This window comes from Bombus vosnesenskii, unplaced genomic scaffold (genome assembly GCF_011952255.1).
Source record: "Bombus vosnesenskii isolate JDL3184/JDL3185 unplaced genomic scaffold, Bvos_JDL3184-5_v1.1 scf7180000013262, whole genome shotgun sequence".
Lineage (NCBI taxonomy): Eukaryota > Metazoa > Arthropoda > Insecta > Hymenoptera > Apidae > Bombus > Bombus vosnesenskii.
This window is the reverse complement of record NW_022882922.1, coordinates 1,496,479-1,521,521: the sequence shown is the minus strand read 5'-3', so window position 1 is coordinate 1,521,521 and position 25,043 is coordinate 1,496,479. Positions and strand designations below refer to the sequence as shown.

Here is a 25,043-nt window from a genome sequence, read left to right as displayed (position 1 = left end):
CCGTCCACGTATTTCACGCCAAATAAAATGATTTCTCGAGTTTCGCTTCTTGTTTCATCAACTAAGTTTTTTCGTGAGTGTTGGAGCTTATTGGAATAAGGATCGATAGTTCGTCAATTGCTGATATCAATTGTACTATACATTTTTAAAGCTTTGGCAGATAGTTTAAGTGGTACTTCATGAAGTATAGTAGATTTTAATTGTCCTATAACGTTATAACGACGTGTAATGCGAAACTTAGAAATATTCCTATTTGCTGTGCTTCAGTTTGTTTTATCTTTTTAACAGAAAAATCATCTACTTGAAAATAAACATTCGTCACTTCAACATCGCAGATATTCCACGTAATCTACCACATTGTAACGTTTGTAACAAGTAATATATCATTGTAAGAAATTTCGTTTCATAACGTTTATGGTTACATACGATGAACTTTGTCTTCGTGTTTCATGCCGAACGCATGAAACTTTATTTAACTTTTTTACACTTGTTTCTACAAATACGAAGACAAACAATTCGAATAATTGACAATGTATTGATATCGAAGGAAAAAAGAAAACGTCAAAGAGATATGATTTCGGATTGTTAGTCTGTCATCTTCTAAAGAGCTATCACGCAGATAAATAGTAGAAAATTTGACAATACTGTACGGTATTTATCTAATCATAGGCTGCAACATAATTTAAACGCAAATATGAAGTTAAGAAATAATAATCGATCTTATCGGTGGACATTGTAGCAACTCTGGTTGCAAAGTTATTATACTGATAGATGACATGTTAAATTAAATGGACAAGAAAATGGAGTTTTAAGTTTGAAAACGTTATACAGCAGATTTAAATATCAGAATCATTGCGTCACACAACTAATCTGCGATTAGATTGTTGTATTATTGTCAATTATCGGTATAATTATGCTCTTTACGTTACGCATTGAGGAAAAAAACTAGAATAATACGTACTTTTAAGTTACAGACGAAAGTCAAAGTATATGACCTACATGATTTTTGCAATTCAAATTTGTTCGACCGTAATGCATTCAGCGATCTTTGATGCGCAGTTTATGAAACCGCTTAAACGAAACTAAGCTTATATTTTATTTTGTATTACTAAATACGAGCACCAAAATTATACGCCGACATTTTACAAAGATGCGAGTTACGTTCTTTCTGGAAACTCTGAATAATCGTGATTTTTTCTAAATAAGTATACTATATTCGTCATTTTCAAATGTACTGCCAATTTTCAAATCCAGTTTCCAATTATCAGTGTCCTCGCTATAAATGCTTTAAATCCTTTGTCTCGTTCTTATCTCGGCCCCTTGTGTGCTTCAGACGTAGATATTACAATCGGAAAGAAGCTACTATTTCTCGAAGTCAAACAGAACGAAGACGATTCTAGTCGCTAACTATAGTTACGTTAATGAATTATAAGCATATTCTTGAGAGCAAGACTAATTAATATTATTACAGCACGAGACTAATTGTCAATTAAATCGTACTTCTTGCGAAGCATTGTCCAATCACGTATGCTCTATATTTCAGACGTAGATACACAAAAATCGCTTACAATTGTTACAGACTGTCAATATCATTAAATTCTCTTTTATAACAATATATAATAACAATAACATAATATAATAATAACAAGTTTCTTATTACAATAAAACAAATACATTTTACAAGTTACGAGCCAAACGTTCGCGAAAATATGAATATGGATAAACATCCATAGTGTAATAATAATCGAAGAAAATTCAGTTCTACGTTTTCGAAAGGAAATCTAAACGGCACGATAATTTATTGGAAGTCTCGACATTACGTGTACGTCTCGAAGAATCGTATCTGAGAGGAACGCAAGATAATGCCATTCTAATATTATGTAAGCGGTTGGAGATTAGATTATGGTTCTTATAAAGCATTATCAAGGCACGCAATATTTTGAAACGAAACGAAAAATAATTAAAAAAATGAACGAGATGGCTTTTATACGTTTCACGTATCTTCGTAACTGATATTCAAGTGTTTCGAGCGCGACAAACTAAAACGCGTGGCCATTGCAACATTACGCAGCCGATTAGAGTCGCGGTTTTTACAGCATCGTTATCATCATTTTATTTACCGCGGCCAGCAAAAGCGTACGTGCACACAGGTATCTTGTTTCTGGTCATTGATCAGAGGTATAATATATCCAGTGAGAGAAAGAGGCTGCCGGGCCTAATAATCCATGCAACGCGGGCATTTATTACGCGTGGCGCGCGCTGAGAGGTCATACAAATGTAAAGGCGGTCGATGAATATGGATAGAGATATAGAAACGTTTCGATAACAAAGTCTGTCTCTGTGTAGTCATTTGATCTCTTCCATTCGCATTTTTTCCCGCCTTTTTACTCTGGTGAACGACGCGGAAAAATGCAGAAACGAACGCACTTGCTGCGAACGCGGCGTTACGTAAAGAAACGCGCCTATATTCTTTTTTTTCACATGCACTTTTTTTTACTTCCGGCCTTTGTTTTTTTTCGCCTTCTTCTCCTCCCTTTATCTTCTGTTTTTCCTTTTCCTTCTGCATTTTTTTTCATTCAGTCCGATGAACGGATAGAAAAAACGACAGAATCGGAAAGCAGATACATATGATGTATCGTGTCTGAAGACACTTTGCATCTTTGCGAATCTTTGCAGACGAGCACGCAGAAAAGGACTGATCTTTCATGACTCCGTTTTGCTTCCTCCGATACCATCACCTTCGTCTGCTACCCTTCCTTCGAGCGAGTTCGAGTTAGTGCAACAGAAACCGATGTTGACCTAATTAGGAATCGAAATCATTTATTTCGACCTCTTCGATCGTCTACCAGAGACGCTTTCATTCGTCAGGGACTAATAAACCGATATCTACGGAGCCTTTTGCAAGATTCGATAAAGTCGATATCGTAGAATACAATGAATAATGGAGAAATACAGACAAAGCGGAGATTCGTATAGATAGATTGGGTTTTTCATTTTCACCTTCATTTTCGCTTGGCTATCGATCGGTACATCCTAATTATGCAACGCGCGTGCAACAATGCGTGCACGAGGCGTTTTGCACGAACGCTCCTCGACACCATGCGTTCGCTGTTAATTATCACGCTCCTCTCGAGATTATTCGGTATTTTTGGCGTGAACCGTGGCGTACGCTCGGCAGTGCGCACCTAGAATCCGCGGATTATTCTCGGAGAGGGTAACAGAGCTTTGCTCGGAAACCTGGCTAATTGATTATTAAGACGCTTCAGAGTGATCGATAAAACTAAATATCGTAGAATAGTGCAGGATTTTGCTGGAATTCAATTATTCAGAGGCTCTTGTAGTTTGTTCTTTGTTCTGTCTTGTACGGTTTCGATTGTCGAAGCTGTCAGATTGGAGCCAAGAGACGATGACTGTAAAACGCGAGGGTACAGTGTCGCGATAAATCACAGCGGAATAGAAACATTTTGCGTGAAAGAAAACTGAAAGTTTGAAGAAGAAATTAAGAAGAGATTTAATTTTGAAAATTCTTCTTTGATTTTAAAAGGTAAGTTTTTAGAATGTTAGAATAGTTCAATGATTGTTCTTGAATAAAAACTGTCATAGGATGAAAGACACTCCCGCGTTAAGATAACTAATTCTATTTATTTTTACTTTTATCGTTTAACCACTTCGTGTGTTAAATATATAATTTAATATATCGTATAATGTACGAAAATACACCAGTATCAAGTTTGGCGATTGTGATCAAAATAATTATGATCCTTAAGTTTCCTAATTAATCACAGTATCGCAGAACGAGCAACATTTATTTCGTACTTTTTAATTAGGTATATTCGCATCAACTTCTAGCTATTTTCAGATTTCATCTAAACGCTAACCAATCTCTGTCACTTGTCAAATTTTACATGTCAACCACTGTCCCACCTGAATTTTCCAATCGATAAATCCCACACCTAACTCGAATTCCACTTAATTTCATCGGCTTCCTCTATACTCTAGCATCTGTTCAATATCTAAATCAGCGAACCGACATCTCTATAAGTAGACTGCGCAACTGTTACACGTCTAATCAAATAACACAAAGACTCAATAACAATAATTCTCTCCCTCTATTCCAATCTTATATCCAAACAATATGTATATTACGCATGAATCCCGGATCGCGTCTAATCTCTTTCAACTTTCGCAAAGACCAAACAAACCTTTTAATAGCCGAATTCTCGCAAGAAAGCGATTGTTGCACGGGGCCATACGAAGAACGCTAAGAGTTAGTGGCACGACAGTAGTAATTTTACGGTGTGTAAGACACGTCCAATAACTCGTTCCCCGAAGCTCCGTTTCGGATGTTCTTGGTGCTGGAAACTTTTTTGTTTCGTGCTTCCTTACGTTGTGTACGTTGCACGAGATATACTTCGTCCACATCTCTATTCTAATATCACTACACACGAGCGTAGAGACTGTGGGAGTAGATAGATAGAGTAGCGAGATGTTGCTTGATTCTCGGAATTTTGTCTCTACTTGACACAACCACGGATATTGTGTTCAACTGTTCAGTAGACACAATGCAACGTTGACAGTCGCGTTTTATTTTGGGATGATAGTCAGCCCAACTAACCTCGCGACGCTGTAGCATCCTATGTTAGTTTCGTGCTTGTGCAAACGCCTGTCTGTTGTCTACGCGAAATTTCATGATATTTACGGAGCCCCGGGAATAATTCGCGTATCTTGTTTCGCGATTTATTATTCGTAACAATGATTATCGATATATTAATATCATCAAGTGACAAAAAGAGTTGCGCTCGGAATTGGGGATGTATCTACTCGTTCAGAAACGTGATCCAACACATAAGTTTAATGGTAGCCCGATAAAAATATTACTACGTGGATTTTCGTGGTATTTATGGAACCTCGATAATAATTCACAAACACTTTGTTTCATGGATTATTATTCACGGGCATGGTTAACGTATCAAAAGCATTGACACGTTTAAAGATACCAAAATCATCAAACATCGGAAAATAGTTTCCATTCGACGGTGAATTTGTCATGAAACTCGATCAAACGCAAAGGGTAGCCCGAGTGGTTCTACAATAAAAATACCATTACACCGATTTTAATTAAGGACACGATGAAAGATTTATCCTGCTCCCATCGACGTCCCCTCGCGCTCCGGTTTAGCTGTTTATGCAAACCAGCGACTTTACCCTTTGATGTCGACGCGGGGCAAGCTCGCACGTTGCACGTTTTCAGGCCGCGTACTTTCGATCTCGAGCGTATTACAGCCTGCCTATCCATGAACCGGAAGATGGAAAATTGAAACGAAGCTTTCCACGAGATGACACTCGACGATTAGAAACAGCAAACTTAAAATCTGCCGTGAAAATCCTCCACTTCTCGAATGCGTTTAAATATCTGTCACCGTGATAATCATTCCATCGACACTCGTGTCTCTATCCCATGCAAAAGAATCGTTTTTCTCTTTGTTTTTCTCCTAAGATGCAGAATAAGCAAGGCCGGTCACGTTCCAGAGAAGAAGTCGACTTTATTTCCCAGGGATCATTCGCTGTCCCCTTTTGACAAGATGTTCAGACACGTTGAACGCAGAGACAGAGGATTTGTAGAGTGCGTCAAGTGGTCGACCGAGAAGGAAAGACGAAATCGCTCGAGATTTTTGGGAGGGTCGCGTAGGATACAGGCTACGACAACGACGACGACGATAGAGAGCAGGAAGGAGCCGGAGAAACCAAAAGAAGAGGGTAGCGGTATTAAGGGGAAACGGTAGAAACAGGCACAGTCAAGGGAGGGTCACTGGGTCAGATGCGATGCACGATTCCCTCTCTTTCTCGGCCACCCTTCTTCGTATTCCCAATTCTCTCTCGCTGTCGATCTCCTCTTTCGCCGGGAACACATGGCCCTGCGTGTGCACACGGGCTGTCTGGCAGGAACACACGCTGGCCACGCACACACGCGCCCCACTACCGTTATCGTTCGAGTATTGGACAGATTACGCTGAGCGGCGTGCTCCAGGGAGAGTACGCACACATTTGGAATAATTTGTAAATAATGCTCCAAACGATCGTAGGCAATGTGGCATTAATTTGAAACCGAAGAGTGGCTGACAAAGAGAGCGAGTATACGTAGATGACAATCTGATAAATTTTAAAAAGGCGGTTGTTAATTCGTATCGAAAGTGAGAAAGGGAAGTGACAGAAGCAACGACTATACACACCGTCGCCGGTACACCGGTATCGTTCTCGCAACGCGGTCACGTGCTCGTGCGTCTCACTCACCTGCCAAGCGTGCTCATATCATCCTGCTCGCGCGCTGGTAGCTTCGACTACCCTTCGACGTCTTCGTGGCACTTGTCACGTAATTACAAAATATATACGTATACTTTACACCCCCGCACAGAACCGGCACTTGAACGAGAACCAACGATCCGAGGCTGCAGAGACGAGCATGTGTCGGCTGTGTCGCGGATCGACAGATCGGACGTCAAACAACACTCAATGCGGCGAAGTCGGAGAATAATCGTTTCACTAGTCGGCCACGTATAACCGGTAAGAATTCTTGCGTACGCAGATTACTCCAGTCTTCGGACGACCGTAAACGCCGGCTGGTCCCAAACACGTATTTACGTCATGGTTCTTGGTGACGGCTGAGGTACCGTCGCGACGTAACAGCCGATCTATCTCTCACTCGCAGGAAGACAGGAAGATCGATGTAGCTCCGGAGGGAGCGCGCGCGCGCGCACATACGCACGCACGGCTGGAAATCCGGTTGATCCGCGTGTCTTTGGCCCGGATCTTCCCTTGTTCAACAGAAGAAGACGAGGAGAAGCGGAAGAAGAACAAGTAAGAAGATTAAGAACGACTGTTGGTCGCGGATCGAGAGCGAATTTACGATCGACACCGACGCTCCGTTTCCCGGTTTTCGACACTATCGCGGATGCCTGCAACGCGCGAGAACGCGCTGCTCTGAAACGCGTCGACGACGACGTAGACAACGGTGAGCAGCAGAACAGCAGCCAACAGCAGTAGCGGTAGCGGTAGCAGCAGTAGGCCGCGAGGGCGAGAGAGCGAGAGAGGAAACGAGAGTCAGTGGTGGAAGAAACCCCCCCTCGAGCAGCGGGCATACAATGGGAATAATCACCGCGTCTCGGAGCGTCGGCTGACTGACTGAAGCCCCCGAGGACCGAACGGGATGAGATTCGGAGGCGCTGCCTGGTGGCGGCCGGCGCGGCGCGCCGCGCCACTCCGCGCCACTCCGCGCCGCTTCGGCGCCCGCGCTGCGCCACTCTCGCCTCCCCGCTACTGTTCTCCCTGTGTTCGTCTTTTCTCTCGATCTCCCGCGCTCGCTCCCTCTTCCTTTTGCTTTTGTTACCCGCCTCGCCTCCTCTTCGTCGCGCTTGCTCGCACTCCGCCGTTACTGCCCCTTCCTTCTTCTACGCTACTACGATCGCTAGTCGACGCGAATCAAGTCGTCTCTGTTCGTCGCGTGGCACGTTCGTTAGTTCTTTCTCGTTTCAGCGGTTTTCCCTTTCTCTGTCGCACCGGTGGCCGTTCGTTTCGTATCGCGGTCGCTCGGCAGCGGACGGGCCGACGCGCGGCCGCGGCGGCGGTGGCGGCGGCGGGTTCTCTTGCCCGCCACGCCCCTTTTCGGGCGTACGTCCCGCCTTCTTCCTCTGACACCCACGCGAAGGCGCGCGTTCTGCCCGACACTGCACTGCCAGACTACCACCACCGCGGCACAGCCACGACCCGTCAGCGTCGTCCTCGTTCGCGTCCTCGTCCTCGTCCTCGTCTACGCCTTCGTTTCTGGCTTCTCTGCGCTGCCACTCTGTCGTCGACGTACGCTTCGTCGTCGTAGTGGTCGTTGCCGTTGTCGTCTTCGTGTTGCGTCGACGCTCGTTGTCGTCGGGTTTTCGCGAGGATCTCCGTTCACCTGTGCACGCCCGCCGATATCCCTTTTCCCGTATGACCCCCCTACCCCGTTCGTTGTCCTTCCCTAGTCTGTATAACGAGATCTCCCACCCTCTGCCAGCCCTTTCTGAGGACACGAGCCACGGACGCCAAGCTGGGCGTAGTAGTAGCGCCGAGGATGGGCAGCGTACGCTGTAGCGCTGCCGTGTTCGATGTTGCCTCAGCTCTTAGCTTCTCGACTATCTTTTTCTTCATCGTCTTTGTACCTAGCAACTCTCGCTCCTCCCTTTCCCGGCGAATGAATAGGGCAAGCGGAGAGAACGACGCGTATTACGTGGCACGCGAAGACAGTGATCGCCGGCGGCGTAACGCGTGTCTTTTAACGGAGCTTGCGATCCTGACACAGGTCCAAACATTATTTATCCTACTTGGTAAACGTAACTTACGTACTCAAAGTGGTTTATAGGATAGGATTCTAAATGCGACTCCAGGAGTTATTGCTTTGTAGCAAATACTTCAGATATATCCTGTACGTATGAAGGATTAGGTGCTTCTTCTTAAATTTATGTAGGTGCGCATCGTACATAAATTATAAAACAAATTAATGTAAATTTTTACTGCCTCGCTAAATCTCGTAATTCTCTATAATCAACCAAAGGTGCATCCTTGAACCTTTCATATTCCGAAACATTCGATTACAATGAACTCTCTCTTCCAACCCCATTGCGAACCCAGCCTCCAATAAATGTAGCTGGTTCGACATTGGGAAACGACTATTAATCGAGTCCCCTTCGATTTTCCGGGTTGGCGAATGAAATGGCTCGCGACCGGCGTTTCGACTGGCGCTCGAATCCCGTCGGATCAGGTGCGGCGGCGGCGGTGCTGCGCATTGTCTATTGTTTCGGTCGGAGGCGGCGGTCGCGGCACAACCCCCGGCCGCCGGCGACGGCCCTACGACAGAGCCGTGGAGGTGGTGGAAGCCGACCAATGAGAGTCGAGGCACACCCGCGCAAATCACAATGCTTATTGTTGTCGCCGAGCTGTCCGCCCACATCCCTGGATCGTTTCTTCCACCTCCGCCCGGCTCTGCTCCCTGCAGCTCGGTCAGGTAGAAATCTCTGCAGGTGTTCGGTTGCGCCATTGCTCCATTTTGTGAATCTGGAGCCTCGCTATGTGATTTTGCTATGAGGGTTTTTGATATTGTTAACGATATTAAAGAGATAAGATGGATGACCGTATTGTAGAAATTCAAAGATATCGTCGATATTTATTGCAACACGATTTTTGTACCCTTTAATGGTTTAATTGGTCGAACATAAATTTTACATATCAAATTAAAAATTGGCAATCTATCCAGTTTTGCAACCAGACAGCGCTTTAATCCTCAAACTATTTAAAAAGTCTGTGGGGATTTAGTTTTAGTTTGCTCTACGTAGGAAAGGCGGAAAGGATTCTAATACAACTTAGGACGATACTGAAAACAATAATGAAATATCAAGGAAGATTATGAAAATCTATGGTTACACTAAAAATCGACAATCAACAATATCATTAAGTTGATCCTTTCTTACTCTGAGAAGAAAAAATGAAAAAACTTTACGTGTTCCCGCGTCTATTCTGCGAAGTCCACGATTCAAACGCGGCCACAGAATCTGCCAACTCAAAGCCTACGTGCGTCAGAGCGAGCGAACCGGCGAGGGTTCCTTCGTTCTCGCCGCTCAGTTTCAGCCGAGTCGCGTTCGATCTCTCGGTTGCATTTGCCTTCGTCGTGGCCGTGTCACATAGTATATCCTGTCTCGTCCTCATCGCGCACGCACAGGTACACATTTACGCTGGCACTGTATGAGGGTCGTAGCGCGCACCCCCCGTGCCACCCTCGCTGTTCCTACCGCGGCGAGAGGAATGGACGAGAATGGCGTCGGCGCGCATCCCTTTCATGTCCTCCGCAAAACCCACTCCCCCTCTTCTCTTGGCTGCTGCTCGTCCTCCGCACCAATGCACCCTTGACTTGCGCCCCTTACCATCCCCACCGGTGAGCTAAACAGAACAGACACGTACACGTGCACGCATACGCTCAAGAGCGCGCGCGCCATCCTACACGCGTGTACACGCTCTCTCGTACACGTGTACCGCGAGGCAACGAAGTTCGTCCACTTCGCGGATGCAGCCTTTTTATCGACGGCCACAAAACGCGGCGATGCGCTTTTTTCTTTGGGCCACTACGTGCACGCCTCTCCCCAAAATGCGGTCCTCGAATCGTTTTGCGAAGGTTATTTCGATTCAGAACGCTGAACGCCGCACTCGAGACGCGTATACACGCGTTTTCTGATGAAAGAGGAACCGACTACCCGCGTATACTACGTGTTTCTCCGTGTTTCGAGATCGACTCGGCCATGGAACGCTGATTAATTAACTATTAAAAATTTTAATTGTGTTTGAGCGCCTGACGCGAGAGCCGTAAAATCACGAACGATCTCGCAACGTATTTGGTCCCGTTCGGCGAATCGTTCCACGTGGACATGCTTACTGCGGAAAATATGAGTTTCCTGGTGCATCGCAACATAAGAACAATCACCGTTTGTTCCACTTATATTTATATCGCGGCATAGCTGTTTCCTTATTGTGGAATATTATCAAAACAGCAGTATCGCCGTTTAGCGAGTAGCAGTACCAACTTAATTACAAAACAATACCACGATAACCGATCTACGACTTAGAACGTCTTTCGGTTCGAACGCACGAAAGGTTTCTAATTGTAGGTTTTATTAAGATTGGCGAACGATACGAATGTGCTTCATGCGGAAATCTATATCATCGTTGCTTCCATAGGAAGAAGTATTAATTATATGTATTATATATATTATGTTGGTTATCTTATTTATTATATTCAATATTCGCTGGACTGTTTCATCGCGATACGCTTGGAAATAGATTTTCTTTTTACTTCCTATGAAACGTTGGTTTGTTACTATTCGTGATATAACGGATATTATATAACGTATTTTCCAAGAATATATTCATGTTTTGAAAATAAGTTACGCTGCATTTATGAAAGAGTCGAGAGTTACGGTAGACTGTATCGTAAGTAGATTAGGTACAGTTTCTAGTCAGACATCCAGCGTTAGCGGATAGATCCAAGTATAACAATCGTTTTTCTAATAAGTTTCTCAAAATTAAATGATTTCTTGTTGTTTACAATCGTGTTATATGAAATTTATAATTAAAAGTCAAAGAAACATGACATTTGTGTTCTCTGATATTTTTTATGAGAACTATGTAATTGAAGTACTATATTGCATGAAATTATCGCAATTTTTGTTATACCATGTTATACGAATACACGCATCGTGTCAGCTAACAATTATTTAAATTAAAAGCAACTTTAAACGTGAACTGCAGTCAAACTTTCAGATTTCAAAATTAAGATGCGCTCGACCAAACCACCAATAGGAATAACAAGTAAGCGTTCCTTCATAATCCATTTTAATCCTCTCAGTAGCAGCTATTCTTCATCTCCTACAACGACAAAGACATTCCCCCGGGGCGATATTATCGTCGCAATAAAGCGACAAGATGCCACACAAAGTTGTCGCTTGAGTATCAGACAAGCGGAAACGCGGTCTAAATTTCCCCGGTGCGATCGAAACAAAACCGGTGAGTTCGTTGTTTTGTGTTTAGACTGCATATGCATCGGAGGATTTGAAATGTTCGTCCGTACGACGATTCGTTTCGTCGCGGAGGAGGAGATGGGTCATCGTTATACGTTGCACCGTATTAACCCGCGCGGGATACCATTCTATTCCGGTAACCGGCCTCCCGAGTGCGGGAGCAGACAAGAACAATGAGTATCGTACGTGTATTGCATCCTCCTTTCCATGGATTTACCGGCCTCTGGTAGTGGGTGTAGAAGCGAGAAGGGACGCGAGCCACGTGACAGAGAGGACGAGATTTATGCACGACGACGACAACGACGCGGCGTCGGCACGTTTTGCTCCGGACGTCGACGACGACGACGACGACGACGACGACGACGACGACTACGACGACGACGACGACGACCAGGACCAACAACGACCACGAGCACGACAACGACGCTGTTGGACGAAGAGAGGAGAAGAAAAAAAAATGGAGGAGAACGATACGGGACGCAGAGGCAAGCGACAGTGGCAGCGGTAGAAGAAGAAGAAGAGGACCAAGAAGACGGGCAGCCGGCAGTCGTGGCCGCTTGTGAATGAACATTGGCTCGCGACCGTTTCCGGCGCTCTCTTTCGCGCTTGTTCGGGTCCTCCTCGCGCGGCTCTAGCGTCTCTGTCTCGTTGTTCGGTCACCGCTTTGCCGCGTCCCTTCGCCGGATTCTCTCGGTGCTCTAGCGTCCTCCGCTGCTCTTCTCATGAATGAGAGTCGCCGACTCCCGCGATCCCCAAGACGAAGAAGGAGACGCGTTTAGAGGAATCTTCAGGAGTAACGGAGATACGAAGAGGGCTACAGGGAGAAAGCGAGGAAGAAAGAGAGCGAACGGACCGTTAGCCTTAAGCCAAACGGTTGCAACGAGGCCTGCGACGAATTTAGAACAGGAACCGAGAGAGCAAAGGGAATAGAAGAGGATGCGACTACGGTGTTCGCCCCCCTTCTCCTTTTTCTCTTCCTTTTGCCCCTGCTGTCCCTTATGCTTCTTCCTTGTCGCTTTGTTGCTCCCATTATTAATATATCGCAGTTGCTGCGCGTGACCAGCCGCTTCTCTCTGCATCGTTCCGTATCTTCCTTTTTCACCTTGGCTCCTCTTCTTCTTCGCCTTCGTGTTCGTCGTCGTGTTCTTCTTCTGCCGTTTCTGCCTGGTTCTTCTTCGCGCACCCCCGCCTGGCCCATCCGGTGATGCGAGTCCCGTTGATTATAAATAGTAACCTTTGTCGGACGCTTTTCTTTGGCCCTCTATCGTTTCATCGTGGTTGTCTCCACCCTCTACGCGCTCGCGCGCGCGTCTACATCCACTGTCTTCGCGAGGTTGAAAGACTTTTTACAAGGATGACTCGTTCGCCAACCGAACTCACACATCGGTAAACGCGCGCTCGTATAAATAGAAAGCCACGCGATCGCTCGAGTACGCGTGACAGGTGTCCGATGGCGATCGAAATCGAAGCGTATTCCGCGCGGCCATAATAGGCGAGTGCACGCGCCGCCTCGTGCATATGCATGGAAGCGCGCGTGGGCGTGCATCGCGACGCAGCAAATAACGGGAACCGGCGAACCGCGGCCGCCCGCATTGTCGTTGCTATCCACGGCGGAAAGGAGACTGGTTGAGGTGTTTAAGAGACTCTAGAAGGTCGATGACCGATTAGCGCGCCAGAGATCCGCGTGGTGCAGCGACAAATGAAGTAGCGTATATTTGATCAACGGTTGATTGACAGGAGTTTCGTAAGATACCTGTTGACCAGGTGCTCCGAGGCCAGTCTCCGAGGAATCTGGAGCGGAGCCGACTAATTGGAGTAAAATGAAGCGGTTCACTGGTGTCGCGCGTGTTCCGTCCGGGCAATTAGGCGAGAGAGTATTTACATGAATGTACGTATCTTGTAAGAGCGGGTTTCCTGTAGTTTTTTCTTTCTTATATTGCAGTGGATTTTTGTTCACGTTAGTGGATTATGTGGATCGATCGAGGTGAAGTGAAGGTGTGTGGGTTTAGGAGCGACATTCTTTCGGCAATTTGTTCGAACAGAAATTAATAAACGATCGCAGAAAATGTGTTTTGGCGTTGGTTTGAGATAAGCCTGGCATAAACTGTCGCGTAGAATTTGTTTGGAAATTGGACTACGTGCGATGCTGGATCGATAGAATAAGAAATTTTTGGTAAGAGTTTTCCGAGGAACTTTTCCAAATCACTAACCACAGCAAAAGTAATTGTATTACATCAAGAGAACAGCATGATTGTAAGCTTGAATTCCTGTCGTGTACTTTATTTCTATACTTCCACGAAGTTTTAATCCAACGCATTGTAAATACAAATTCACAGACATACAGTTGCTTCTCTTTGCTTCCACTCTTTGTCGATTCAGCTGGCAAAGGCGATACCGGAGAACGTTCAAGCAGAAACTAACTCTGCGAGCAACGTGCCACCAAAGAACCTCTGTTTTCTCGTCTCTTGTAAAGTGGATGCGTATCATTGTTTCGCCGACACGCATTCCCCTTCTTCAATAGCTCGTTTAATCGCGACACGCGAAGCGAACAGCGGCACAGAGTAACGCTTACAGAAAATCAGATCGAGCGGAGACTGGACCCTTTGTTCGGTCCGCATCCGTTCTCATGCTCGAGCACAGAGCGATCACTCGAGCTGTATCAAACGACTGGTATCGAAGTCTTAGACCATAAAGAACCTGCTTCTTCGAGGTTTCGATTCCGCGAGCGCGTCTAATTGTTCTTCGTTTAAAGTGGCAGCAGACAATGGCGTCTCGCCCGCGCTGATTCGAAATCACGATAAGGATGTTGAGCGTGCGAATATGGCCGGGAATGTCGAAGGAATCTGCGGCGGCAATATCTCGATAGTCTCGGCTCTCTTGTAACCTTGTATCTATCTGGCCGTGACGCTCGTGCATCCCAGATAGTGGCATACGCTTGCAGGAGGATGGAGACAGTGACTACTAGAAAGGTTAGTGAGAAATGTAACTTTCCTCAGCCGATATTCGTACGCTGGCACACGAAGGTATTTGAACACTTACGATAGAAAATTGTCATCTCAATATCGAATATGTTATATGAAACGTATCGAAATTTTATTAACGCTTTGACGAGACTGTTATCATTATCATTATCGAGCAAATTAAAATTAAATTAAAAATTAAAAATCAATCTGAAAATACGCATAGAAGTTAGAAAATTACGATAGAATTAACTAATACAATTTGATTTTCTTATCGATCGATATTTCGACTCATATTTATATTTATTTTTCGATCGCTTGTGTATCGTAACGATGAATGACGAATATGTTACAATTTCTAGGTATATTTGTAAATTATTTGACATTCTGTTTCAATGCTGTATTCAGGAGGTTTACAACAATATTTACAATACTCTCGATATCAAAGGGAAATCCAAGAGATTTGAATCAGGCTAGTAGTGAGGGTAGCGGCAATGGTAGTAGCGGGTACAGTAGTACATTTCGATGTTAATTATGTAACTTTTGTATCGCTATCTAAACAATATCTATTCAAACATCGTTTAAATATAAATGTTTCATGCGAACCGAGATCCAATATTCGACGACGATAATATAGTATGTAGCCAAATTGTACATTTGCGGTCCTTTAACACAAAATTCGAAATTCAGACTATTAAATTGAATCGTAAAAAGAAGAAAATTTGTTCTTTACTAAATGGTCGTGTAACGAATAATCGTCTTCTTTGTATTTTCTATTTCAAGTCGATTATCCGAAAAATTGAAACTTTTCTTAATCGCTTTGCACTTTCCGAAAATCAACAATAAGATTCACGATTCGTCATTTTTACAAACTGTCATTGCATCGTTATCTTGCATTAGTACAAAATTCAGTTCAATTAATCATTTGTCCGGTAATCTAGGTTAGCTGTCACGTCCTGTACGACGCCAGCAAATGTCTTAATACCTATGTACGGGACTGTACATGTTTTCCAACAAGTATCAGCTCATATGCCATTCGTAGTATGGTAGCATAAAAAATAGATTAAAAAGATCGTTCTAGAAAATTTTCCGAGGCAACCACGCGTGAGTGTATACAAAGACAGAAGATCGGTTCGTTGCCACGATAAAAACGGTGTATCCGTTACTGACACGCGCGCGTGGCCGCGTGTACACGCGCAATTAAAGCGGCGTGGCCGCACAGTACGGATCACTGTTCTCCGCGCGGCTGCGTTCATGAATGAAGCCCGGTGCCGGTGAGTCAGGCTGGAAAGAATGGCGAGGATATTTCATAAAGGCGAGCCGAGAAAACGGCGCGAGCGAGTAGCGGCCGCGAAAGCAAACCCGATGCCTGTGCCGTTCTCTCGCACGCGGCTATTATTATCGTCTCCGTTCTCATCCTCTGTCATTCTTTGCAGCCTCGCGCGCCGTTACGCCGACGCGGACGTTTAAAAACAATAAGCAGTTTGTAGTCGAACGGATGGCAACGTGCTCTCGTCCCTTTCGCGATCATGTATCGTCCATCCGCGAAAGTTGCACGCATCCGGGACAAATTGAAGAACCAGCCATGTAATCCACGATCAGATCTGAGTGTTGAGTTTACCGTTTGAAGCGCATTTTGAAAGAAGGAAATGCGTGATACTTAAATTCGATGATACATGGTGAGGTTGTAAATTATAGTATCATTGCTGTCGATTTATGTTGTTTTCTTATTTCTCTCGTTCCTAAATTTTTCGAGTTGATGTTTCTATTATCGAAACGTTTGTAGTTTCTGTCTTGTTCGATTTATCGTACGATCTTGTTATACCGTTTCGACCTAGAGTAAATAAGATGTTTCAGATGGGTCTGTTTGCTGTTGTACAGAAATTTTATAGGAAGAATGAGAGAACAATCGATATCCGCTTGAAAATTCTTATTAGGAATTAATTAATGACTTTCCAAAACGACAAGTTCGTATTATTAAACATTTGCTATTAAACTGTTATTTAAATTTCGTACCTACTTTCTACGTGTGTTTTAAAAAATCCCCTGATTAAACCAACTATTATATAATAGTTTTCCTATTTCTTTAAAACATATTTTATCTTAATTTCTCTGCCACTCTACCACTACCAAAGAATCAGTCGACGTCGTTCTCATTACTTGTTTATTTCTATTATTTTCACGGAATCTCGTCTTCATCCGGCAAACGGCTCCTATCGCACCGCGACGCTGGACAGCATCAAAAGGCTAGAGAACGCGCACAGCCAGGTCGTGTGTATGCGAGATCACGAGCGGTTCCGATCTCGAGACTAGACGAGTTAATCGGCCACGGAAGCACAATAAACTCGAAGATAATAAACGAAGCGCCGTCCGTTGGTTTACCATAATAATGCCTTCCATCATGCCAGATCCCTGCAGCCACCGAAAGCCACCCGAAACGAATAGAACGCTATAAATAGGCGGAATCCTCTCTCATTCTCTCGTGCCTCTGCCTCACTTTCCTCTGTGTCCCTTCTGCTCCACAGCTCTGTACTTCGCTCTTTGTCTCTCGTCATAGATGCGGTCCGATCATCATCTCCACGAGCAACACGCGCGCGCAAACCGCCCGCAAACGCGCGGTTATTTCAGAGAGCGAATTTCCGCACCCGTGCTTCCAAGATATTATTATGCTATCGTGCGCATTTCCACCACTGTTTTTGATTTTTCCACAACCATCGTAGAATGGATTAAACGATCGATTACATAGCTACGAGAATTTCCATTGCTCTTTTTAGTCTCCTGTAAATGATTCTAAATAATAGGATATTTAATATATTCAAGAAAGACGACACTTTTACTATCATTTTTGCGTCTCCACTGTATTTATCTACACTCCTGAAGATAGCTGTCATCTTCGACAAAGACCATCGCTTCCATCCTCGACATCCACTATCAACAACTCTACTCAAGCATCCACTAGTTCCACGAAAAAGTAGCCGGCAATAATTGATTACCAGTAGCGGATGGTTCGAAGCCGCGAGGCGTTTAATCCTGGTTTTGGTACGTTTTGAAAGAGCGTCGCGGCTCGTCGCGGTCGTAAAGTAGGGTGTTCGCGCGAAGAAAGAACACGTCGACCGGCTCTCGACGTGTTCGATGCTGGCGTTGGGACGGGGTTGGGGGTGAAGGGCGACGCTACTTCACTCCCCAGGCCGATGGTAGCTACGGGGGATGGTTAAGGTTTCGCGGTGACAGGAGCGAGCGCCCGCAATGATTAATGGCTTAACGCATTAACAGGCTATTGACAAACACGTTTCTCGTCCGGCGTTAGTGTACCACCCTTCGCTCTGGTTCGCGCGTTGCTCGATCGCGTTAACGACGAGGACACAGGCAAGTCGCGGCTACCGCGATGAAAGGGAAGAAAGGGACGAGAGATCGAAAAGAACGGGAAAGGGAGGGGTGGGCTTTCTTAAATGCGCCGCCTCGACGAAAGAAAGGAGAGACGAGAGGAGAGGAGAAAACAGCCTTCTCGCCCTTCTCTAACGACCTCGACAAAAACGCATCTTCCCGCTCCTCTGAAGGTGCTACGTGTCCCGTTCCACCCTCTTTCTCTGTTTCTTTCCACCTCGAACACCCCATTCCTCTATCGTGCCTCAGTCGACGCTCTTTATCGTTTCCTTTTTTCCTTTCCCCTTTTTTTTTTCAACCAAACGACCAACGAATCTTTTGAACTCGAAGAGTCTGCAGGCTATTGGTTTCTAAATAGAAGGTTCATCGTCGTTGCTTGCCGCGCTGCGTGGGTGAAAGTGTCTCCTGGACTTTTAGCGGTCGCGTCGAAATTGGAGACAATTTCTTGAGATAAATGCTCTCGTAGAGATATCGAAGAGTGCGAAGTTTGGGAGATTTGAGAAATTGAGGATCGGGTGTTCGAAGCAGAAGATTAATATTTTTGAAGATAGTTTTCTTGGTGATAATAAGCTAGATATCAAATTATTGATAAATGCTCCGATACATTTTTTAGCTAGAATGTAATACCTGATAGTTTGATTTAGTCGAATAAAAAAAATTGACTAACAAACGTGAGAGAAAAATTAATTCCATTTTGTATCAAGTGCTAATGTAATAATGTACAGGGGATTCCCCATGTGCTAATATTGTTCTCAACGTATAAATTTTATCACACACGTTTTCAAAGTGTATAACACAACTACCGTTCCTCTTATACAGTGATCTCATAATTTATAGAAGTTAATTCACGTAATATTGTAAATCATTAAACACAAGCGTTAAGATGTACAAACACGAAATATATTCACGTTCTTCTCGCATTTCCATTGAATCTGACAATTCCTTTCCATACTAAGTCACGTCACCACCAGACAATACGCCCAGGAACTCTCGAAACGACCTTCTCCAAACAATGCTCGATTCGCTGAATCGAAAGACCTCTTTCAGCCGACATTACGCTATCGGCGGACAAACCCGCTTTTCCTTCGAATCAAATGCAAAATCGCCTAAAGCTTTCTCATGTTAATGTAACACTAGGAGCGGCCAGGAATCGAGCACAGGGATATCGATCTATCAATCTCGATCCGTGTCAATCACTCGCACCTCCTGGGAGCTTCTGTTCGTTGCGATTCTTGTTTTCGATCGGCCGAATCGACTTAAACGACACGCGATCATCTGTGTCGGATTAATATCGAACCGTGCAATCGAGTTCGATCAAGGGGAACGCATTTACAACTATTACATTACACAGGATCGTGTATCGACCGGAGAGAAATCGTGGCTGACCGTTTATGACGGCGCAAATCGTTGGAATCCAGCGGCGACTAGAGACACTTTGGCCGATTAACATTCGAACGATTAACAGCAGGTGCACGAACTGACATTTGCTCGAAGGAAAGAAAATCCTTCGTGATTCTACTATGGTTAAGACTGTACAGATCCGGAGAATTTTCAAAGAGAGTATCGACACCGGTCGCCGCGATACGGAGAATAGGCTTGAAACTTAATTGCCTTTGCGTTACTGACCTTTCGATACCGTTTTCCCGTGCCAGACCGAGGTCGAGGTTACGCAACGGATCGCGCTATCGCTCTATCACGATGAAGTGTCCGCTACGGTGAAATACGACGGAGAGCGTTCGGTGATCCGGTGAAACGGGTGTTCGTTAAAGGAAATACGAGACATGGATAGGTTGTGAGAGAAAAAATCAAGAGTGAGAGAAAGAGAGAGAGAGAAGGAGACTCGGGTAGGGGAGAACAAACGTTCGAGAAGAAATAATCCGAGTTATTAATGGTTCTGCGCGGGGCGATTAATTATCCTACCGATACCGTAACGATTTTATTAACATCCCGATAAATCCTTTGAAATCTTTATTGCCACCAGCACAGGCTAATCGACTCTCTCACCCCGCGTATCGAAGAAAGTGGGCAGTGTTTCGAGGTGTCAAGGAGAGAGAATGAACGATCGTGCCTCGTTAATGAAAATACTCTCTTACCTCGCCCTGTTCCACGCATTTTGTTTCTCATTTGCTCGCCTCTTCGATCAATTTGTTATCCCGCGCGCTTAGGATATCTGCGGCCTTCGTGGCTATCGTGTACATTTGTCTAACGAGGAATTTATTTAATTAGCGATATCTGCCGTGGATAGAAAAATACTTGACGTTGTATAATTACCGTTACTAAGCTTTCTTGTTACAAACTCGTAATTTTCCTTCGAAATGTTAAAAATAAGCAAACACATTTACAACTTTCCTTTCCTTTCTAATAAATCCGATTAGCAGCAATAGGTAAGTTGAAAATATAAAAATAGCGTAGCAGAGGCTATTTAGAACTAACCTATACCACACTCATAAAATCCATCTTTCATCTATCTCAAAACAAACGCAACCGCATCAAAGAAGGGACCGTCGAGCTGGCAAAATAACAGATACGCAACTACGCCGATCCATCCCAACCAACAACACCTCGCTTCACTATTCATCCATCCCTTGCCTCACAGAAAGTAGTAACGTCAACAATCGCGGTCCTACCGATCGCAATTAGGAGTCCCTCTTGAAGCTCGACAGAAAGAAATCCGAGTTTCGTGTGGAAAGAGTAACGGTGTATCAGGAGGCATAATTATACGCGTCGATGTGACTCGATCGGTATAGGACGGAGCAGACCAATTGGAGAGGATGGCTGGTGTATCAGGTCTGCTCGGTGGCTCGTGCTCGCGGCAACGCGAGCGCGCGCGCACGCGACCGTATTCACGTCTCGCGGCGCAAAGGATTCCCCGGATCCGCCTTTCATATAACACGTACGAATACCTCTGCGCGGGATAGGTGGTTATTCGGGCATGCCGGCCCATATTGAAATTCGACGGGCCAGCGATACAGATCATCGTCTTTTTCCTTTTCTCTTTTTTCCCCATTTTTTTCTCTCCTCCCTTCTCGTTTTGTTCCGATCCACTTTGCCATTTGATCGGATTACCGGCATGCGCCGCGTTCCAGGGCCCATAGAGTCGCTTCTCCCTGGTATAATAGTCCGCGATATCCCGCGCTCTCTTCTGTTCCGCGATACAGATATTCGCGTGAGTATCCACGGATAGGAGAAACGTGCGCGTTGCCGTGCGTGCAACTAAACCAACAGCGGTATTGCGCGAGGCTACGTGATGGAGAAGAGGGAGAACGTCGGCGGAGGGCGAATTCGAGAAGAGAGTCTTTTTATACCCGGCTCTCGGCTTTTCTCTCTTTCTCCTTTCCCGCTCCTCCGGATCTGGCTCGCATCGCTGCCTCTTATGTACCCTTTCGAGCCTCTTTTCCCTCAGCCGTGAATCAAACCACGTGCCCACCGCCACGCCGCGCATTTCGTTCCCCGACGGTGACGTTATTACTATTCGATTGATTCCTTGGATTCGCTGGCTCGTCGGGTAGTGGCGGATTTGGATTTGCTCGGTGTCTATGACCTCGACGTACATTGGACGTGGGATTCGATGAACCATCTGTTATTTTTTATAACGAAGTATTTTCTTACGTGACGAGTTTGTTGATGACGTAGTGTTGCTAGATTCCTTAGGTTCGTTACTATAATTGTAGTTATACGGTGTTCGTTGATAGAAACAAGTCTAAGCTGTTGTTACGTGTCAACTTGTTAGCTAAGGAGGTTGTATTCCTTGAAGAGATTTTTTTTTAACGCGTAAATGCATCTAGATCAGCAAACATTCTTCGCTCAAGTTGCGATACACCGTGTTTGCATAAGTTTTCAAATGACTTTCGTTTAATAACAAATTCTTAAATTCCGCGAGTAGTTATTAATTACATTCATCGCCTTGGAAATATGCTTGTACAAAGAATATCGTGAATTGCTTTGGTAAAATCGTTTACGACACTGCGCAAGTCGTGTTTCCTTAATCGGCAGATTCTCTGTTCCATTTCCATTTTCTTACATACCCCGTCAAACAATCCTACTTACGACACCAAACATCTTACCACATCTTCCCATCCAATTTCCACTAAGCAAAGCCCGACTTCAACCCTCGCCCTACCTTCAATCGTAACGCAGAACCAACAAACACGCGCGAGCTAACGTTGTGGCTCGTAGTCCGGCGTTTGAAAGGCGCGGGACGGAATCGCGATAAAATTGGATCGACGCGGCGTTCGGGCAAAAAGGAACGAGAGAAAGTGCATTTCTCCTAGCATGAAATTTCCAAGAAAAGCGGAAGGTACTCGTAGAAAGGGAGCGAGAAACAGAGAAGGGTGGAAAGTGGAAGAAGGAGAAGAAGCATAGAGAAACTCGTGGCTCTTTTCATACGTGAGCTCCTAGATCGGTGGTACCGAGACCAGGTACAATTGGTCTCGCAGTCTCACAGTAGATGTTCCTTGTCAGAATCGTAGAAGGGGGTTGGCGAAGGGGCGGCGGGGGAGCAACGAACGGCGATGATGGTGGAGATAGCGAGGCCGGAGGTTGGAAAAAGGGAGCTGGAAGAGGATGTGGCTCAACTCGTTCGACCCATTCATGGCCCGATGAAAAGGCCGCGTCGAACAGACATCGTGAAAAGAGAAGAGAATTATTATGATTATTATTATTAACGTTTCTATAGGAATGATTTCCTCCCCTCCCTTTATAGCTGTCTTCGACTTTTCGTAGATAAAGGTCGAGGATGCGCTGCCGTTCGGCCGGCGAATGTGAAATCCCTCTTGTAAAATCGACCGACAGGTTCAATGTTACAACGTTACCCCGTTTCTGCTTCCTCCGATCCAACCCCCTTTTCCCGACCTCGGTGCGTTCTTCAACTCCTTTCAAACGCGAAATTGCCAGTCGACGCGGGCCGTCGCTCCTCGTTTAATAGCGACTGTTCGCGATAGGGCGGTTTCTAAATATCCCGCCATCGGCACTGCTCCATCGTCTTTCGATATTTCTTGGCAAGCGGACAAGGTCAACCGGAAAGTTTCGACAGATGGATCTCAGTCATTCGAGTTCCCACTTTAATCATTTTCTTTAGAAACCAGCTGTTTTATTCTATATACTATACTATATTATGTAACAAACACTAAGAGAATTAAAGAAACTTTGATACGAACCAGTTTTTGTACGTGTATTCCAGCAGTAGAATTTCTCTAATTTCCTGAAAATTGACTTTATTCGTGTAAAAGCAAATTTTTGTTAAAATATTTTTATGATTAATCAACGTAGTTATAAAGTTCCATTCAATCGCAGATATTTACTCATGCACGATTCATTTGCAACTGAGAATCTCCTCAAAACGACCACCAACAGGATGCAGAAGTACCGTTTCCCGAAGTACGCGTACCTGGAGAAGTATCGTAAACAAGACCCACCGCAAAGTCCCCATACGAGAACATAAGGAGACAAGCATGCACGAAATCGTCGAGCAAGTGCATATGTAAATCGTGGCGGACACAACGAGGCTGTTGTTTGACGTGGAAAGGCTAATGGCCAGCCGTAGGTGGCAGAGGAAACAGGAAAAGAGAAGGAGGAGTAGGTGAAAGGATGTCGAAGGTTGGAACGATGCACGTGCTCGACTCTCAAGCGTCCCCTTCGTCTTCTAGCCTTGCTATTCAAAACACGTGGTCCGTATTAGCGGGATCGGCGAATAATGGGACGGTCGGGAAAGGGCTCGAGTACACTGATCGACTCCAGTGGCCAGGCTCAATTATACCGCCTACGATTCGTGCACGCACCATTCTCTGTGCATCGGCTAACGATCCGTGGCAAATATCGTAAAAGTTGGAATACGTTTCGTAGGGTAAGTGATAATAGCGTTCGGACTTGTTTTTGATCCGAATGTATGTAAATTTTACAAGAGAGAGCTCGAGCGAGGAATTACTTTATGGTACAGATGGATTGGGTGATAAGACGTCATAGAATTGAGTTTTGATATCGCGAGGATAAAGTATCGAGTTTGATATGAAGTCTGATATTTTACTATGATATATCGTAATAAGTTACTATAAAATGTAGATCGTAAGCAGACTGGCTTGTTTACAATGATAAAATTCTCAGTTTTACTAAGCACTAAAGTGATTGATCGTGCGATGATTTACTGATTTATTTAGCATAAAACGATATTTAATTATTCAGAATGAATTTTGAATAATTACCGTATGAATAATTAAGTCTGAACTGAATCCATAAATCCGCAGGTGTAAAAAATATATAAATATAGATTATGCACAAATATGAGAATGAAATGCACGTATTTCGAATTATGTATCGAAAAAGGAAATAATGTACCGTGGATATGTACGACATAAACGTATCCGCCACATATATAGTTAATACCCATAATTTTACAAGAACAATTAAAAATCCCTCCTAAAAGATTCTTGTCGTTTTAATTATCGGTTTGCGGTATAATAAATAATCCGCGAAATATTTCTGCCCATTACTCAGGCCACACCCTTCGATAAACGTGCTCCTTCCTAAATAGAGCAAGGTACTCTTAATAACAATTCGCGACGCGTCGATTTCTCGAAGTTGCACTTATCGGCCGGAGAACGAGCAGAAAATGTGGATGGTCGTTATCCGCGTCCAGCATACGTTTTCCCCGTTTACCGTTAATTGCCGTCGCCGAGAAAATGATCTGAAATCGCCACCAAATGACAGAGTGTTTACAGTATGAACAAAAACGATAACAGGGAACCAGTTTTACAAAGATGTTAATGAATAGGCGTTTGCAAAATAAACTCGAAAAACTGCATCCATGAAACGACATTCGCGTCGATATCCTATCAATTAACGGTATTCACGTATATGCGCATACGTAGACTCGTATATAAACACAAGTTCCATTAACAAACGAGCCCTCGTTACAATGACACGAGCGAATTGGCGCGAGAGACGAGGACGAATATTTTGCATGGTCGAAGAAAACGAAATCCGTGGAGGCTTGATACACAGCCCGCGGTGCACAGCCTCTTGATGTAACTTTACGACTAGCACTTAGCTTTTCACATAAAAACCCGCCTATAAATACCGCGCGTTATTTTCGTGGAAGAAATACCGGCAGACA

General features: G+C 44.6%; 1 protein-coding gene across 5 annotated transcripts in view; it reads right to left on the bottom strand.

The window, feature by feature from the left end:
- LOC117230969 (transcription factor SOX-6) overlaps nt 1-25,043 on the bottom strand; it is a 324,156-nt gene that overhangs the window by 72,972 nt on the left and 226,141 nt on the right. Inside the window, exon 1 of one of the 5 annotated variants that reach the window (XM_033489167.1) lies at nt 6,292-7,215. The exons of the other annotated variants lie outside the window; for them this stretch is intronic. Coding sequence (XP_033345058.1) covers nt 6,292-6,308 — 17 coding nt within the window. The 5' untranslated portion in view covers nt 6,309-7,215. Of the gene's footprint in view, nt 1-6,291; nt 7,216-25,043 lie in introns of those variants that run through there. 5 annotated transcript variants of the gene reach the window in all.